General features: G+C 48.0%; 1 protein-coding gene across 1 annotated transcript in view; it reads right to left on the bottom strand.

The window, feature by feature from the left end:
• chd9 (chromodomain helicase DNA binding protein 9) overlaps positions 1 to 18658 on the bottom strand; it is a 112935-nt gene extending 94277 nt beyond the window's left edge. Inside the window, exons 1-2 of the mRNA XM_052484789.1 lie at positions 17815 to 18658; positions 12415 to 12851 (exon numbers count right to left, since the gene is read on the bottom strand). Coding sequence (XP_052340749.1) covers positions 12415 to 12851; positions 17815 to 17844 — 467 coding nt within the window. The 5' untranslated portion in view covers positions 17845 to 18658. The remainder of the gene's footprint in view (positions 1 to 12414; positions 12852 to 17814) is intronic.
• Between the last annotated feature and the right edge of the window lie 207 nt (positions 18659 to 18865).

Here is an 18865-nt window from a genome sequence, read left to right on the forward strand (position 1 = left end):
ACATTGTGTAAAAATAGGTTAGGTTACATACAATAAATAGCATATCATATAAAGTAAGGCTAGGGCATACTACTAATTTAGTGATGTTAGTAATAATCTCAGACATGACAAAGAAATAACACAATGAGAAAAGGGAAAAGTTCAAATAACTAGGCCAAAATCAACTTCCAGATATACAACAAATACTGTGGGTTTAAATGCTAATACTGTAGCTTCACTTCCTTGGTACATTTTGGAGAAAATGTATGCTCTGTTTGTCGCGATTGGCATCTAGCAGAATTTTAGCCAAAGACTGTTATACTAGCTGTCTAGTCTGTGTTTTATAAATGTGCAATAAGCAATAAACTAGAGGTCGACCGATTAATCGGAATGGCCGATTAATTAGGGCCGATTTCAAGTTTTCATAACAATCGGAAATTGGTCATTTTGGACGCCGATTTTGCCGATTTTTTTATTTTTATTTAATTTTTTTACACTTTTATTTCAACTTTATTTAACTAGGCAAGTCAGTTAAGAACACATTCTTATTTTCAATGACGGCCTAGGAACGGTAGGTTAACTGCCTCGTTCAGGGGCAGAACGACAGATTTTTACCTTGTCAACTCAGGGATTCAACCTTCTTGCAACCTTACAGTTAACTAGTCCAACGCTCTAACCACCTGCCTCACGAGGAGCCCGCCTGTTACGCGAACGCAGTAAGAAGCCAAGGTAAGTTGCAAGCTAGCATTAAACTTAATCAATCATAATCACTAGTTATAAGTACACATGGTTGATGATATTACTAGTTTATCTAGCGTGTCCTGCGTTGCATGTAATCGATGCAGTGCACATTCGCGAAAAAGGGCTGTCGTTGCTCCAACGAGTTCCTAACCATAAACACCAATGCCTTTCTTAAAATCAATACACAGAAGTAGAGATTTTTTAAACCTGCATATTTCGCCAAAAGAAATCCAGGTTAGCAGGCAATATTAACCAGGTGAAATTGTGTCACTTCTCTTGCGTTCATTGCACGCAGAGTCAGGGTATATGCAACAGTTTGGGCAGCCTGGCCATTGCGAACTAATTTGCCAGAATTTTACGTAATTATGACATAACATTGAAGGTTGTGCAATGTAACAGGAATATTTAGACTTAGGGATGCCACCCATTAGATAAAATACAGAACGGTTCCGTATTTCACTGAAAGAATAAACGTCTTGTTTTCGAGATGATAGTTTCTGGATTTGGCCATATTAATGACCTAAGGCTCGCATTTCTGTGTGTTATTATGTTATAATTAAGTATATTATTTGATAGAGCAGTCTGACTGGACGATGGTAGGCACCAGAAGGCTCATAAGCATTCATTCAAAAAGCACTTTTGTGCGTTTTGCCAGCAGCTCTGCTGATTATGACTTCAAGCCTATCAACTCCCGAGATTAGGCTGGTGTAACGATGTGATGTGAAATGGCTCGCTAGTTAGCGGGGTGCGCGTTAATAGCGTTTCAAGCTTCACTCGCTCTGAGACTTGGAGTAGTTGTTCCCCTTGCTCTGCATGGGTAACGCTGCTTCGAGGGTGGCTGTTGTCGTTGTGTTCCTGGTTCGAGCCCAGGTAGGAGCGAGGAGAGGTACCGAAGCTATACTGTTACACTGGCAATACTAAAGTGCCCATAGGAACATCCAATAGTCAAAGGTATATGAAATACAAATAAATAGTCCTATAATTCCTATAATAACTACATCCTAAAACTTCTTACCTGGGAATATTGAAGACTCATGTTAAAAAGGAACCACCAGCTTTCATATGTTCTCAGGTTCTGAGCAAGGAACTTAAACGTTAGCTTTCTTACCTGGCACATATTGCACTTTTACTTTCTTCAACACTTTTTTGCATATTATTTAAAGGCTAAATTGATTTTATTGATGTATTATATTAAGTTAAAGTGTTCATTCAGTATTGTTGTAATTGTCATTATTACAAATTCATTTTTTAATAATTAAAAAAAGGCTGATTAATCGGTATCAGCTTTTTTTGTCCTCCAATAATTGGTATCGGTATCGGTATCGGCGTTGAAAAATCATAATTGGTCGACCTCTACATAAAACACAATTTATATAAAGAACTGTCAACTCAACCTCATTCTGAGAAATAAGGTAGACCACTTGATTTCAACATCTGAATAAAGTGGACAGGATAGTTGGAGACAGAACAATTCACTAACAATTCACTAACACGTGGATTTGAGAGATTGTTGATGAGACCTGTGTTAATTATCTATAGCCAAATGCCAACTACAAGAAGTTAGTCGTTATTAGTGAATGTGCATTAGTCATGGTTCTAGTTAACCTCTCTTGGGTAGGGGGCTGTATTTTGACGTCCGGATGAAAAGCGTGCCCAAAGTAAACTGCCTGTTACTCAGGCCCAGGAAGCTAGGATATGCATGTAATTGGTAGATTTGGATAGAAAACACTCTAGTTTCTAAAACTGTTACAATTATGTCTGTGACTATAATGGAACTGATATGGCAGGCGAAACCCCGAGGACAAACCATCCCCCCAAAAATAAAATTTGCTCTACCACTATTTTCAATGGCTATCTGTCACGCCCTGGCCTTAGTTATCTTTGTTTTCTTTATTATTTTGGTTATCCCAGGGGGTGATATGGGTGATTTATGAGTTTTTCTTGTCTAGGGGTTTTTGTAGATTTATGGGGTTGTGTTCAGTTTAGTTGTCTAGGTAAGTCTATGGTTGCCTAGATTGGTTCTCAATCAGAGGCAGGTGTCTATTGTTGTCTCTGATTGGGAACCATATTTAGGCAGCCATATTCTTTGGGTATTTTGTGGGTGATTGTTTCCTGTCTTTGTGTTTTATGCACCAGTTAGGACTGTTACGGTTTTCGTGTTTATTGTCTTGTAGTTTGTTCATGTTTGAGTTTTCCTATTAAAACTATGGACACTTACCACGCCGCATATTGGTCCTGCGATCCTTCTCGCCTCTCTTCTTCAAACGAAGAGGAGGAAAGCCGTGACAGAATCACCCACCACAACAGGACCAAGCGGCAGGAGGAGCAGCGATGTCAGGATTATTGGACTTGGGAGAAGAATCTGGACTATACGACTTGGGAAGAGATAGACAGGTGGGCGGTCGACCCAGGGAGAGTGCCGGAGCCCACCTGGGATTCGCTGGAGCAGTGCGAGGAGGGTTATAGGAGAATGGAGTTGGAGAAACGAGCACGGCGGCGCGGTAGGAAGCCCGAGAGTCAGCCCCTAAAATTTATTGGGGGAAAGCAGACAGGAAGTATGGCGAAGCCAGGTAAGAGACCTGCGCCAACTTCCTGTGCTTACCGGAGAGCAAGAGAGACCGGGCAGGCACCGTGTTATGCTGTGGAGCGCACGGTGTCCCCAGTGCGGGTGCATAGCCCGGTGCGGTACATACCAGCTCCTCGTATCGGCCGGGCTAGAGTGGGCATCGAGCCAAGTGCCATGAAGCCGGCTCTACGCATCTGGTCTCCAGTGCGTCTCCTTAGGCCGCGGTACATGGCACCAGCCACCAGTCTATCCAGTGCCACCTCCACGCACCAGCCCTCCGGTGGCAGCCCCCGGCACCAGGCTTCCTGTGCATGTCCAGAGCCCAGTACTCCCTGTTCCTCCTCCCTGCACTCGCCCTGAGGTGCGTGTCCTCGGCCCAGGACCACCAGCACCACGCACCAGGCCTACAGTGCGCCTCGTCTGTCCAGAGCTGCTAGAGTCTCCCGTCTGTCCAGAGCTGCAATTCTCTCATCTGTCCAGAGCTGCTAGAGTCTCCCGTCTGTCCAGAGTTGCTAGAGTCTCCCGTCTATCATGAGCTGCTAGAGTCTCCCGTCCGTAATGAGCCGCCAGTCAGCCAGGATCTTCCAGAGCCGCCAGTCAGCCAGGATCTTCCAGAGCCGTCAGTCAGCCAGGATCCTCCAGAGCCGCCAGTCAGCCAGGATCTTCCAGAGCCGCCAGTCAGCCAAGATCTTCCAGAGCCGCCAGTCAGCCAGGATCTTCCAGAGCCGCCAGTCAGCCAGGATCTGCCAGAGCCGCCAGTCAGCCAGGATCCGCCAGAACCGCCATTCAGCCAGGATCTGCCAGAGCCGCCAGTCAGCCAGGATCTGCCAGAGCCGCCAGTCAGCCAGGATCTGCCAGAGCCGCCAGTCAGCCAGGATCCGCCAGAGCCGCCATTCAGCCAAGATCTGCCAGAGCCGTCAACCTGCCTGAGCTACCTCTTAGTCCTGAGCTACCTCTTAGTCCTGAGCTACCCCTCAGTCCTGAGCTACCCCTCGGTCCTGAGCTTCCTCAGTAATGAGGCACCCCTCAGTCCAGGTGGGCCCTTTGTTAGGGTTACTAGGCCAAGTTCGGCGGCGAGGGTCACCACTCAAAGGATGCTAACAAAGCGGACTAAGACTATGGTGAGGTCCACGTCCCGCGCCAGAGCCGCCACCGTGGACAGATGCCCACCCAAACCCTCCCCTATGGGTTTAGGTGTGCGGCCGGGAGTCCGCACCTTTTGGGGGGGGGGTACTGTCACGCCCTGGCCTTAGTTATCTTTGCTTTCTTTATTATTTTGGTTAGGCCAGGGGGTGATATGGGTGATTTATGAGTTTTTTCTTGTCTAGGGGTTTTTGTAGATTTATGGGGTTGTGTTCAGTTTAGTTGTCTAGGTAAGTCTATGGTTGCCTAGATTGGTTCTCAATCAGAGGCAGGTGTCTATTGTTGTCTCTGATTGGGAACCATATTTAGGCAGCCATATTCGTTGGGTATTTTGTGGGTGATTGTTTCCTGTCTTTGTGTTTTATGCACCAGTTAGGACTGTTACGGTTTTCACGTTTATTGTTTTGTAGTTTGTTCATGTTTGAGTTTTCCTATTAAAACTATGGACACTTACCACGCCGCATATTGGTCCTCCGATCCTTCTCGCCTCTCTTCTTCAGACGAAGAGGAGGAAAACCGTGACACTATCACTTTTATTGTAAGGCCAAGTCCTCCTAGATTGCAGTTCCTAGGGCTTCCACTAGATGTCAACAGTCTTTAGAAAGAGTTTCAGGCTGGTTTTTGGAAAAATGAGCCAGAAATTGTAGTTTTTCTAGGTGGCTCCCATTTTGGCTGTAGTGTTTCCAAGCGAGTGGAAGAGAGCGCGTTCTTTGGTATTTTTCTCCGGTAAAGACAATAAAGATTCTCCGTCTTAAATTGTATCGTTTATTTACGTATTAGGGTACCTAAGGTTTGATTATAAACGTTGTTTGACTTGCTTGGAAAAGTTTATTAGTAATGCTTGGGATTCATTTTGAATGCATTTTGATGGAAGGAAACTGGGTGGATTATTGACTGAAGCGTGCCAGCTAAACTGAGTTTTTATGGATATATCGAACAAAAGGACCATTTGTGATGTACCTGGGACCTTTTGGAGTGCCAACAGAAGAAGATCATCAAAGGTAAGGCATTTTTTATATCGCTATTTCTGACTTTCGTGTCGCACCTACTTGGTTGAAATATGTTTTTCATGTGCTTGCATGTGGGGCGCTGTCCTCAGATAATCGCATGGTATGCTTTCGCCATAAAGACTTTTGGAAATCTGACACAGTGGCTGGATTAACAAGAAGTTAAGCTTTATTGTGATGTATTACACTTGTGATTTTATGAAAGTTAAATATTTATAACACTGTAGTTTGAATTTCGCACACTGCAATTTCACCAGATGTTGGCCAGGTGAGACACTACCGTCCCACCTGCCCATAAGTTAAATTTGTAACAAAAAAATAGCATTTTCATAGACGGACTTGAAAGCCAGATTAGTGATTGTTGCAAGAAAAAGCAAGTTAAACTATTTTGATAAAATAATTAAACTATTATTGTGTATTATGGTTGTGGAAAGCTTCCATTTAGCCTAAGTATAACTTCACACGCCCTGAATTAGATTATTGCTGACTGTTTGAAATGCAGTGTCTTAAATGTACAACAACGCTTATATAGAGAAGAAAAAGAGGGTATGCAACAACACATCCGCCATGCTGACCATCAACACGGGGCCCCTCAGGGGTGCGTGTTTAGTACCTTCCTGTACTCTCTGTTTACACATGACTGTGTGGCCACACATGCCTTCAACACTATCATTAAGTTTGCCGATGACACAACTGCTGGCCTGATCACCAACGACGATGAGACAGCCTATAGGGAGGAGGTCAGAGACCTGGCAGTGTGGTGCTAGGACAACAACCTCTCCCTCAACGTCGGTAAGACAAAGGAGCTTATTGTGGACTATAGAAAGGCGAAGGCCGAACACTCCCCCATGCACATCAACAGGGCTGTAGTGGAGTGGGTTGAGAGCTTGAAGTCCCTCTGTGTCAACATCTCTAAGGACCTATCATGGTCCAAACACACCAATACTGTCATGAAGAGTGCAAGACAACGCCTCTTCCCTCGGGAGGCTGAAAATAGTTGGCATGGGCCGTCAGATCCTCAAAACGTTTACAGCTGTACCATTGCGAGCATATTGAAAAGCTGCATAAGCTCTTGCTATGGCAACTGCTTGGCATCCGACCGCAAAACACTACATAGGGTAGTGCGGACGGCCCAGTTCAATTAACTAAATAGTTAACTTTTTACACCAGCTCTGTCAGGAAGAATGGGACAAATAGTTAACCAAATAGCTACCCGGACTATCTGCATTGACCCTTTTTGACTCTGTACACACACACTGGACTCTACCCACACGCTCACAATGACACTCCAACACACACATGACGAGTGGAAGACAGAGGAGCCTCTTAAAGAAGAAGTTACAGGTCTGTGAGAGCCAGAAATCTTGCTTGTTTGTAGGTGACCAAATACTTATTTTCCACCATAATTTGCAAATAAATTCATGTAAAATCCTACAATGTGATTTTCTGGATTTTTTTTTCTCATTTTGTATGTCATAGTTGAAGTGTTCATATGATGAAAATTAAAGGCCTCTCTCATCTTTTTAAGTGGGAGAACTTGCACAATTGGTGGCTGACTAAATAGTTTTTTGCCCCACTGTATATGGGATGATAAATAACATTGTGGCTGCTACAAGTTAGCTAGTCTTGGCTGTAACCGAGTTGGCGCCTTGATGTCTCTTTCTTTCAGTCCGTCTGCTCACTCCCATTTCACAAAAACCGCCCCCTCTGCAGCTGCAGCTATAGAGCACCAGCCTCTCTCCCTCGCGCAGGAATACTCAGGTTAAAAACTTTTAAAAAATATATATATAATAATAATGAATATCTGACAAACATTCAATATACTATTCTAATAGTGAAATGATTTCAAACCTCCATCTCTAGTGTTCAACATCAGGCCCAATTGGTTTCCTGAGTATGAACCATACAGACCCGGTTCAGCCCAACCCTCCTGACAGATGTCTATTCTCCCTCATTAACATCTGCAACACACTATCTCTCACAAATAGAGCAAAATCCATTATCTGTTACTGCCATTTCCACATGCAGCAGCCGAGCTCATATAATCATTAATCATGAAGCAGGGAAGCAGGCAGGAAAACAATATAGTCGGCCATTATGTTGTTCTCAGCCCTGCTCGCTTGATGAGAATATGAAACTAGAGTGTCTCTCTCTATCCCTGGTTGGTTCATTTCACAGCTTCCATAACAGCCCTGGTGATGACCTGAGTGACAATATACACATTCCTCCTACCTGCCTCCCAGCTTGCCTGCATGTCTCCTTGCCTCCCAGCTTGTCTGCCTGTCTCCCTGCTTCCCAGCGTGCCTGCATGTCTCCCTGCCTCCCAGCTTGCCTGCATGTCTCCCTGCTTCCCAGCGTGCCTGCATGTCTCCCTGCCTCCCAGCTTGCCTGCATGTCTCCTTGCCTCCCAGCTTGCCTGCATGTCTCCCTGTCTCAAAGCTTGCCTGCATGTCTCCCTGTCTCAAAGCTTGTCTGCCTGTCTCCCTGCCTCCCAGCTTGCCTGCATGTCTCCCTGCCTCCCAGCTTGCCTGCATGTCTCCCTGTCTCAAAGCTTGCCTGCATGTCTCCCTGTCTCAAAGCTTGTCTGCCTGTCTCCCTGTCTCAAAGCTTGTCTGCCTGTCTCCCTGCCTCCCAGCTTGCCTGCATGTCTCCCTGCCTCCCAGCTTGCCTGCATGTCTCCCTGCCTCCCAGCTTGCCTGCATGTCTCCCTGCCTCCCAGCTTGCCTGCATGTCTCCCTGCCTCCCAGCTTGCCTACATGTCTCCCTGCCTCCCAGCTTGCCTGCATGTCTCCCTGCCTCCCAGCTTGCCTGCATGTCTCCCTGCCTCCCAGCTTGCCTGCATGTCTCCCTGCCTCCCAGCTTGCCTGCATGTCTCCCTGCCTCCCAGCTTGCCTGCATGTCTCCCTGCCTCCCAGCTTGCCTGCATGTCTCCCTGCCTCCCAGCTTGCCTGCATGTCTCCCTGCCTCCCAGCTTGCCGGCATGTCTCCCTGCCTCCCAGCTTGCCTGCATGTCTCCCTGCCTCCCAGCTTGCCGACATGTCTCCTTGCCTCCCAGCTTGCCTGCATGTCTTCCTGCCTCCCAGCTTGCCTGCATGTCTCCCTGCCTCCCAGCTTGCCTACATGTCTCCTTGCCTCCCAGCTTGCCTGCATGTCTCCCTGCCTCCCAGCTTGCCGACATGTCTCCTTGCCTCCCAGCTTGCCTGCATGTCTCCCTGCCTCCCAGCTTGCCTGCATGTCTCCCTGCCTCCCAGCTTGCCTGCATGTCTCCCTGCCTCCCAGCTTGCCTGCATGTCTCCCTGCCTCCCAGCTTGCCTGCATGTCTCCCTGTCTCAAAGCTTGTCTGCCTGTCTCCCTGCCTCCCAGCTTGCCTGCATGTCTCCCTGCCTCCCAGCTTGCCTGCATGTCTCCCTGTCTCAAAGCTTGCCTGCATGTCTCCCTGTCTCAAAGCTTGTCTGCCTGTCTCAAAGCTTGTCTGCCTGTCTCCCTGCCTCCCAGCTTGCCTGCATGTCTCCTTGCCTCCCAGCTTGCCTGCATGTCTCCCTGCCTCCCAGCTTGCCTGCATGTCTCCCTGCCTCCCAGCTTGCCTACATGTCTCCCTGCCTCCCAGCTTGCCTGCATGTCTCCCTGCCTCCCAGCTTGCCTGCATGTCTCCCTGCCTCCCAGCTTGCCTGCATGTCTCCCTGCCTCCCAGCTTGCCTACATGTCTCCCTGCCTCCCAGCTTGCCTGCATGTCTCCCTGCCTCCCAGCTTGCCTGCATGTCTCCCTGCCTCCCAGCTTGCCTGCATGTCTCCCTGCCTCCCAGCTTGCCGACATGTCTCCCTGCCTCCCAGCTTGCCGACATGTCTCCCTGCCTCCCAGCTTGCCGACATGTCTCCTTGCCTCCCAGCTTGCCTGCATGTCTTCCTGCCTCCCAGCTTGCCTGCATGTCTCCCTGCCTCCCAGCTTGCCTACATGTCTCCTTGCCTCCCAGCTTGCCTGCATGTCTCCCTGCCTCCCAGCTTGCCTGCATGTCTCCCTGCCTCCCAGCTTGCCTGCATGTCTCCCTGCCTCCCAGCTTGCCTGCATGTCTCCCTGCCTCCCAGCTTGCCTGCATGTCTCCCTGTCTCAAAGCTTGCCTGCATGTCTCCCTGTCTCAAAGCTTGCCTGCATGTCTCCCTGCCTCCCAGCTTGCCGACATGTCTCCCTGCCTCCCAGCTTGCCGACATGTCTTCCTGCCTCCCAGCTTGCCTGCATGTCTTCCTGCCTCCCAGCTTGCCTGCATGTCTCCCTGCCTCCCAGCTTGCCTGCATGTCTCCCTGCCTCCCAGCTTGCCTACATGTCTCCTTGCCTCCCAGCTTGCCTGCATGTCTCCCTGCCTCCCAGCTTGCCGACATGTCTCCTTGCCTCCCAGCTTGCCTGCATGTCTCCCTGCCTCCCAGCTTGCCTGCATGTCTCCCTGCCTCCCAGCTTGCCGACATGTCTCCTTGCCTCCCAGCTTGCCTGCATGTCTCCTTGCCTCCCAGCTTGCCTGCATGTCTCCCTGCCTCCCAGCTTGCCTGCATGTCTCCCTGCCTCCCAGCTTGCCTGCATGTCTCCCTGCCTCCCAGCTTGCCTGCATGTCTCCCTGCCTCCCAGCTTGCCTGCATGTCTCCCTGCCTCCCAGCTTGCCTGCATGTCTCCCTGCCTCCCAGCTTGCCTGCATGTCTCCCTGCCTCCCAGCTTGCCTGCATGTCTCCCTGCCTCCCAGCTTGCCTGCATGTCTCCCTGTCTCAAAGCTTGCCTGCATGTCTCCCTGTCTCAAAGCTTGCCTGCATGTCTCCCTGTCTCAAAGCTTGCCTGCATGTCTCCCTGTCTCAAAGCTTGTCTGCCTGTCTTCCTGCCTCCCAGCTTGCCTGCATGTCTCCCTGCCTCCCAGCTTGCCTGCATGTCTCCCTGCCTCCCAGCTTGCCTGCATGTCTCCCTGCCTCCCAGCTTGCCTGCATGTCTCCCTGCCTCCCAGCTTGCCTGCATGTCTCCCTGCCTCCCAGCTTGCCTGCATGTCTCCCTGCCTCCCAGCTTGCCTGCATGTCTCCTTGCCTCCCAGCTTGCCTGCATGTCTCCCTGCCTCCCAGCTTGCCTGCATGTCTCCCTGCCTCCCAGCTTGCCTGCATGTCTCCCTGTCTCAAAGCTTGCCTGCATGTCTCCCTGTCTCAAAGCTTGTCTGCCTGTCTCCCTGTCTCAAAGCTTGTCTGCCTGTCTTCCTGCCTCCCAGCTTGCATGCCTGTCTCCCTGCCTCCCAGCTTGCCTGCATGTCTCCCTGCCTCCCAGCTTGCCTGCATGTCTCCCTGTCTCAAAGCTTGTCTGCCTGTCTCCCTGCCTCCCAGCTTGTCTGCCTGTCTCCCTGCCTCCCAGCTTGTCTGCCTGTCTCCCTGTCTCAAAGCTTGTCTGCCTGTCTTCCTGCCTCCCAGCTTGCCTGCATGTCTCCCTGTCTCCCAGCTTGCCTGCATGTCTCCCTGCCTCCCAGCTTGCCTGCATGTCTCCCTGCCTCCCAGCTTGCCTGCATGTCTCCCTGCCTCCCAGCTTGCCTGCATGTCTCCCTGCCTCCCAGCTTGCCTGCATGTCTCCCTGCCTCCCAGCTTGCCTGCATGTCTCCCTGTCTCCCAGCTTGCCTGCATGTCTCCCTGCCTCCCAGCTTGCCTGCATGTCTCCCTGCCTCCCAGCTTGCCTGCATGTCTCCCTGCCTCCCAGCTTGCCTGCATGTCTCCCTGCCTCCCAGCTTGCCTGCATGTCTCCCTGCCTCCCAGCTTGCCTGCATGTCTCCCTGCCTCCCAGCTTGCCTGCATGTCTCCCTGCCTCCCAGCTTGCCTGCATGTCTCCCTGCCTCCCAGCTTGCCTGCATGTCTCCCTGCCTCAAAGCTTGCCTGCATGTCTCCCTGCCTCAAAGCTTGCCTGCATGTCTCCCTGCCTCCCAGCTTGCCTGCATGTCTCCCTGCCTCCCAGCTTGACTGCATGTCTCCCTGCCTCCCAGCTTGCCTGCATGTCTCCCTGCCTCCCAGCTTGACTGCATGTCTCCCTGCCTCAAAGCTTGCCTGCATGTCTCCCTGCCTCCCAGCTTGCCTGCATGTCTCCCAGCCTCCCAGCTTGCCTGCATGTCTCCCTGCCTCCCAGCTTGCCTGCATGTCTCCCAGCCTCCCAGCTTGCCTGCATGTCTCCCTGCCTCCCAGCTTGCCTGCATGTCTCCCTGCCTCCCAGCTTGCCTGCATGTCTCCCAGCCTCCCAGCTTGCCTGCATGTCTCCCTGCCTCCCAGCTTGCCTGCATGTCTCCCAGCTTGCCTGCATGTCTTCCTGCCTCCCAGCTTGCATGCCTGTCTTTCTGCCTCCCAGCCAGTCAGCTTGCCAGTCTTCCTGACTCACAGCCAGCCTTCTTCCTGTCTCCAAGCTTAGCTGCCTGTCTTTCTCCGCCTCAGGTCAGCTATTACATGAGCTCACACTGGGTGTGGCTTACAGTATAACAGCACAGTTTTATTGTACAGGGGGAAGGGAACTGCATACAGTATATACTAAATCCCTATATCCACTTGTCTCTGTCCTAACCTTGCTGTCCTATCTGCAGCAAGCTGGCCTAAATGCTAACGGCAGCCGTTGTTGCTCATTCCTGTCTGTCTGTGTCATGAATTTTAAAATGAACTTTGAGCTGCTATCTTGGCAGCTACTATTTTACGAGCAGCTATGTCTGTCAAGCTGGCAGCTGCTAGCAGATAGTCAACGAGCTATTCTATTGTGCTCCAGAAATGAATGGGCAGTAAGGAAGCCAAGCCGTAAAGGAGAATTGACAGTGTGACACAACTTGCTTTAGACAGGATGCAGAGCAAAAACAAAATGGTAGATTTAATGTGGAAGGCCACTGAAATTACTTTTCAAAACAAATACAACACCGTGGCCCTATGTCATGCCATACAGGTAGTGGTGTTATAAGGTCATAGTGAGGCATATGAGAACAAGGTCAGTGAGACACCTACCCGATCTTGGCCTTCTGTTTGGGCTTGGACGAGGACACAATGCGGGCCTTCTTGGAGGCCTTGGTCCTGGTCTTGTTGCCTCGGTCCCTCTCCCTGTCTCTGTCCCTCTCTCTCCTGTGGGCTGAGGAGCTCCCAGAGGGGAAGCTCTCTGGACTCATAACCCTGGGGATGTTCTTCTCTCCTCTCTCCCGGGCCTTAGCAATGGCCTCATGGATGATCCTGTTAGCCTTCTGCTGCTTGTCCTCCCCAGCCTCCTCCATCAATTGCTGCTGCTGCTGCTCCCTCTGCTCCTTCACCAGCCTCCGCTGGGCCCGCTTCTCCAACGGCGAGCTGTAGGAGGACGAAGACGAGGAGGATGAGCTGCTCTTCATCGGGGGGCTGAGGACCCGTGCTGCTGTGTGGCTATTGGGACCATTAGCATTCTTGTTCTTGGGAGGCTGAAGAGGAGAGAGAGGAGGGGGGATATTAATCAGACTGAGGGAACACATATACCAACAGGATGATGTCATTGTAACATACACACATCTGCATTAATAGCAAGACTGGAAAGAGCTGTGTATTACAAAGGACTCTCGCCCTGATCTTAATGTCATTTCCTGCGAAGCGGATGATCTTGTGGTCATTAACACACACACACACACCTTAATCCCCCCCCACCCCACACACACTAATCCCCCCCACTATGTTCATGTTCTCATATAGCCAAACCAAACTGACATTCCTGAATTTCAGACTGAATAGTTAGATCATTTAGCTCCTAGTTCTCACATTCCCCCTCAGTTAACCCTCCACAGCCTCTCTCACACATCATCTTCCCCTTCAGTTAACCCTCCACAGCCTCTCTCACACATCATCTTCCCCTTCAGTTAACCCTCCACAGCCTCTCTCACACATCATCTTCCCCTTCAGTTAACCCTCCACAGCCTCTCTCACACATTATCTTCCCCTTCAGTTAACCCTCCACAGCCTCTCTCACACATCATCTTCCCCTTCAGTTAACCCTCCACAGCCTCTCTCACACATCATCTTCCCCTTCAGTTAACCCTCCACAGCCTCTCTCACACATCATCTTCCCCTTCAGTTAACCCTCCACAGCCTCTCTCACACATCATCTTCCCCCTCAGGAACAGAAGTGTGAAATGTACCATATCAGCTTTGCTGCCTGGAATGAGAGTCAAGTCACCCAGTCAGGCTCAATAAGGAAATGTTGTAAACACAAAGGAATGGGATTACAAAAGTGAATCAGTGAAGCTCTGAAAACCCCCCATGTGCATAACAATCAAGCTGTATACTTACACTGCTGCTTAGTGACGTGGGGAGAGAGAGAGACATAGACAGAGAACACTGACAACAACAGCCAGCTGGTCTAGAAAACACACACAGCAGAAGTCACAACAACACTGTTAGCTAGTTGGCTGTACCTCTCTTATTAGACCCTCTAAGCCTTGATAATGATATAGTCTTGACATAGGCTGGATAATAATATAGCCTTGACATAGGCTTGATAATAATATAGCCTTGACATAGGCTTGATAATGGTATAGCCTTGACATAGCCTTGACATAGGCTTGATAATGATATAGCCTTGACATAGGCTTGATAATAATATAGCCTTGACATAGGCTTGATAATAATATAGCCTTGACATAGGCTTGATAATAATATAGCCTTGACATAGGCTTGATAATAATATAGCCTTGACATAGGCTTGATAATAATATAGCCTTGACATAGGCTTGATAATGATATAGCCTTGACATAGGCTTGATAATAATATAGCCTTGACATAGGCTTGATAATAATATAGCCTTGACATAGGCTTGATAATAATATAGCCTTGACATAGGCTTGATAATAATATAGCCTTGACGTAGGCTTGATAATGGTATAGCCTTGACATAGTCTTGATAATGATATAGCCTTGACATAGGCTTGATAATGATATAGCCTTGACATAGGCTTGACAATGATATAGCCTTGACATAGGCTTGATAATGATATAGTCTTGACATAGGCTTGATAATAATATAGCCTTGACATAGGCTTGATAATGATATAGTCTTGACATAGGCTTGATAATAATATAGCCTTGACATAGGCTTGATAATGGTATAGCCTTGACATAGCCTTGACATAGGTTTGATAATGATATAGCCTTGACATAGGCTTGATAATAATATAGCCTTGACATAGGCTTGATAATGATATAGCCTTGACATAGGCTTGATAATAATATAGCCTTGACATAGGCTTGATAATAATATAGCCTTGACATAGGCTTGATAATGATATAGCCTTGACATAAGGCTTGATAATGATATAGCCTTGACATAGTCTTGATAATGATATAGCCTTGACATAGGCTTGATAATGGTATAGCCTTGACATAGGCTTGACAATGATATAGCCTTGACATAGCCTTGATAATGATATAGTCTTGACATAGGCTTGATAATAATATAGCCTTGACATAGGCTTGATAATAATATAGCCTTGACATAGGCTTGATAATGATATAGTCTTGACATAGGCTTGATAATAATATAGCCTTGACATAGGCTTGATAATGATATAGTCTTGACATAGGCTTGATAATAATATAGCCTTGACATAGGCTTGATAATGGTATAGCCTTGACATAGCCTTGACATAGGCTTGATAATGATATAGCCTTGACATAGGCTTGACAATGATATAGCCTTGACATAGGCTTGATAATAATATAGCCGCCTTGACATAGGCTTGATAATGATATAGCCTTGACATAAGGCTTGATAATGATATAGCCTTGACATAGTCTTGATAATGATATAGCCTTGACATAGGCTTGATAATGGTATAGCCTTGACATAGGCTTGACAATGATATAGCCTTGACATAGCCTTGATAATGATATAGTCTTGACATAGGCTTGATAATAATATAGCCTTGACATAGGCTTGATAATAATATAGCCTTGACATAGGCTTGATAATGATATAGTCTTGACATAGGCTTGATAATAATATAGCCTTGACATAGGCTTGATAATGATATAGTCTTGACATAGGCTTGATAATAATATAGCCTTGACATAGGCTTGATAATGGTATAGCCTTGACATAGCCTTGACATAGGCTTGATAATGATATAGCCTTGACATAGGCTTGACAATGATATAGCCTTGACATAGGCTTGATAATAATATAGCCGCCTTGACATAGGCTTGATAATGATATAGCCTTGACATAAGGCTTGATAATGATATAGCCTTGACATAGTCTTGATAATGATATAGCCTTGACATAGTCTTGATAATGATATAGCCTTGACATAGGCTTGATAATGATATAGCCTTGACATAGGCTTGACAATGATATAGCCTTGACATAGCCTTGATAATGATATAGTCTTGACATAGGCTTGATAATAATATAGCCTTGACATAGGCTTGATAATAATATAGCCTTGACATAGGCTTGATAATGATATAGTCTTGACATAGGCTTGATAATAATATAGCCTTGGCATAGGCTTGATAATGGTATAGCCTTGACATAGCCTTGACATAGGCTTGATAATGATATAGCCTTGACATAGGCTTGACAATGATATAGCCTTGACATAGGCTTGATAATAATATAGCCTTGACATAGGCTTGATAATAATATAGCCTTGACATAGGCTTGATAATGATATAGTCTTGACATAGGCTTGATAATAATATAGCCTTGACATAGGCTTGATAATGGTATAGCCTTGACATAGCCTTGACATAGGTTTGATAATGATATAGCCTTGACATAGGCTTAATAATAATATAGCCTTGACATAGGCTTGATAATGATATAGTCTTGACATAGGCTTGATAGCCTTTTAAAGACAAACAACCAGTCACCAGAATATCCCATTATGCTGCTGTGTCTCTACCCCACTACCTCACAGACATACTGAAAGTGTTGCTCTCTGAACTTTCTGCTAGCCACACATATTTCCCCCTAGTCACATAGATTGCAGCAGCACAAACTTTCATTAAGACAGACACAAAGAAACAGAGACAGGCAGGACCAGCACACAGACATTCAGCCAAACTAGAATAAATAATATAGACAAGGCTGATACGTGATAAAATGGGAATAACACATGGGCTGAGGTTTATTCCCTTCGGGTGGGCCCAGAGCCTATAAATGGATGAGCTAATCTCAACGTGTTGCAGTCAGAGTGGATGGCTACATGACCCGAGGCCGAGCCACAGCACGGCACAGCCAGTTGCTTTCCTGATTGCTAAATAAAGAGAATTATCTTGAACTGCCACAAACAAAGCAGGGGGAGGGGAGAAATAAATGACAGTTCATTTGGAAGATAGAATTCTGTAGCTGCAGCTCTTGTTTATGTTTAATATGTGCTGCCCAGGCTATTAGTGGAAATCATTGCCCAGAACTGAAATATTCTCATTATTCAAGTTCAAGGTAAAAAAAGAGGGGGAGGAAAGAGAAAGTCAAGGTAAAGAACAGGGAAAAGAGGGAAGGAGCAAAGGGGAGCAAGAGCAGAGGGCGGGAATGAGAGTTTGTATAAAAAGTGAATGAGAAAGGGAGAGAAGAAAAATGCACCAAAACCAAGTGCTCTACAGCTGTGTAATACGACTATAAATAACTGAAATTACAGGCTGCCAGCACTGCAGTGATTTCAATCTCTCTCTCTGCCACCACACGCTCACATGAAAACACTTTGCACTATTACAGTAAGGAAAGACTACAGAGAGATAGAGATAGCCAGGACATTTGGGCCAGTTAGTCCGCTCACTCACTCACTAACCCCTTACTTCCCTCAGTCCCTCATGCAGAACGTTGTGTGACTGATGTACTCATCTTGTGACACACACACACACACACACACACACACACACACACACACACACACACACACACACACACACACACACACACACACACCGCCTTTTGCATCGAACCAGAGGTGGGGAGGAATCCATGGAGGGAAGGGGTTTGGGGGGTGAGAGAAAACGAGGGATAAAGTGAAAGGAGGGGGGTAGTGAAGGGAAAACATGTGAGAGAGCATAGCTAGCACAGCTAAGCAAATTAGTATGGGAAAGAGCAGCAACAAGGAGTTCAAGATGGCGACAGTGGAGCTGCATCAGGCAGGCAGCATGAGCCAGTAGCAGAGGAGGTTGTTCAGTTGTTCAGTTCCTGTCGTGTGGCCCCTCCTCCCTCTCTGTGCAGCTCACTTACCCTTCCTCCCCTCTCTCTCTGTGCAGCTCACTTACCCTTCCTCCCCTCTCTCTCTGTGCAGCTCACTTACCCTTCCTCCCCTCTCTCTCTGTGCAGCTCACTTACCCTTCCTCCCCTCTCTCTCTGTGCAGCTCACTTACCCTTCCTCCCCTCTCTCTCTGTGCAGCTCACTTACCCTTCCTCTTGGCCTCTTCACTGTAGACATGTTTTTTTCAATTTTGTTCTTCCTCCCCCTCTCTCTCCAACCACCTAACAAAAGCCTTGCCCTTTCGCCGGGTTTTTTGTCTCTCTCTCTCTCTCTCACTCGCTCACTCTCTCTCTCGTTCGACAGTTTGTCTTGCTTGAGCTGCGTGTCCACCCCCTCCCCCCTCCACAGGCAGCGAACAAGCGGGCGGTGGAGCCTCCTCTCCTTCACCTCCTCTCCTCTCCTCCCCTAGCGGGCAGGGCTCAGGCTCAGTAGGAGTGCATGGGGCTGGGCTGTTAGATCACTGGGAGAGCTGGGAGCAGGGCTGGTTGCGCCAGAAGAGGTGCGAAGCAGTGGCAGTCCAGGAAGCTTGTTTCATTCTGCTACTACTGCGTGCTTCAGCTCCGTCCGGCTCAGGCAGGCGGGTCGTGGTGTGAGTTTCAGCGTCGCTCTCTCGCTCTACCCTCCTCTCTTCTCAGTGATTCCCCTCCGCCAGCAATCGCGTGCTCTCTCCGTCCACTCGCTCTACTCGTTCCTTTTTCTTGCTCCCTTCGTTCGTGCCTCTTTCTCTTACATCCCAGGGTAAGGTAGGCTACTCCTTTGTACACAAAAAGGGTTTTGAGCTAGCTAGCGGGCTTGGTTGTTTTCCCTTTTCCACTAGTTTTCCTCTCCTCTTCCCTCTCTGCCCTCCCTCTCCCGTGTTGGGGTGTGTATGGCGAGGAGCTGGAGTCTCCAGCAGCAGAGCGGTGGAAAATGAAAGCAGCACAAAGCAGCAAAATGCATCAGCATGAATATTAGAGATGTCGTTAAAATCCAGACTCGTTCTCTCTCACTCTCTCACTCACTCACTCTCTCTTTGTGAGGAAGTAGGCCAGCAGATGGTGCTAGCAGTTATTACATTAACTTTCACAACTTAACCCCAAAAGCACTGGATTTCTACACAAGCACAGAGATTAACATAAATGGAATGCAGGCTTGCATGTGATGCATATTGCTCTATACATAAAAAACAGTATACACAAGAAACTGAATGACATCATTT

The sequence above is a fragment of the Oncorhynchus keta genome, chromosome 2 (genome assembly GCF_023373465.1).
Source record: "Oncorhynchus keta strain PuntledgeMale-10-30-2019 chromosome 2, Oket_V2, whole genome shotgun sequence".
NCBI lineage: Eukaryota > Metazoa > Chordata > Actinopteri > Salmoniformes > Salmonidae > Oncorhynchus > Oncorhynchus keta.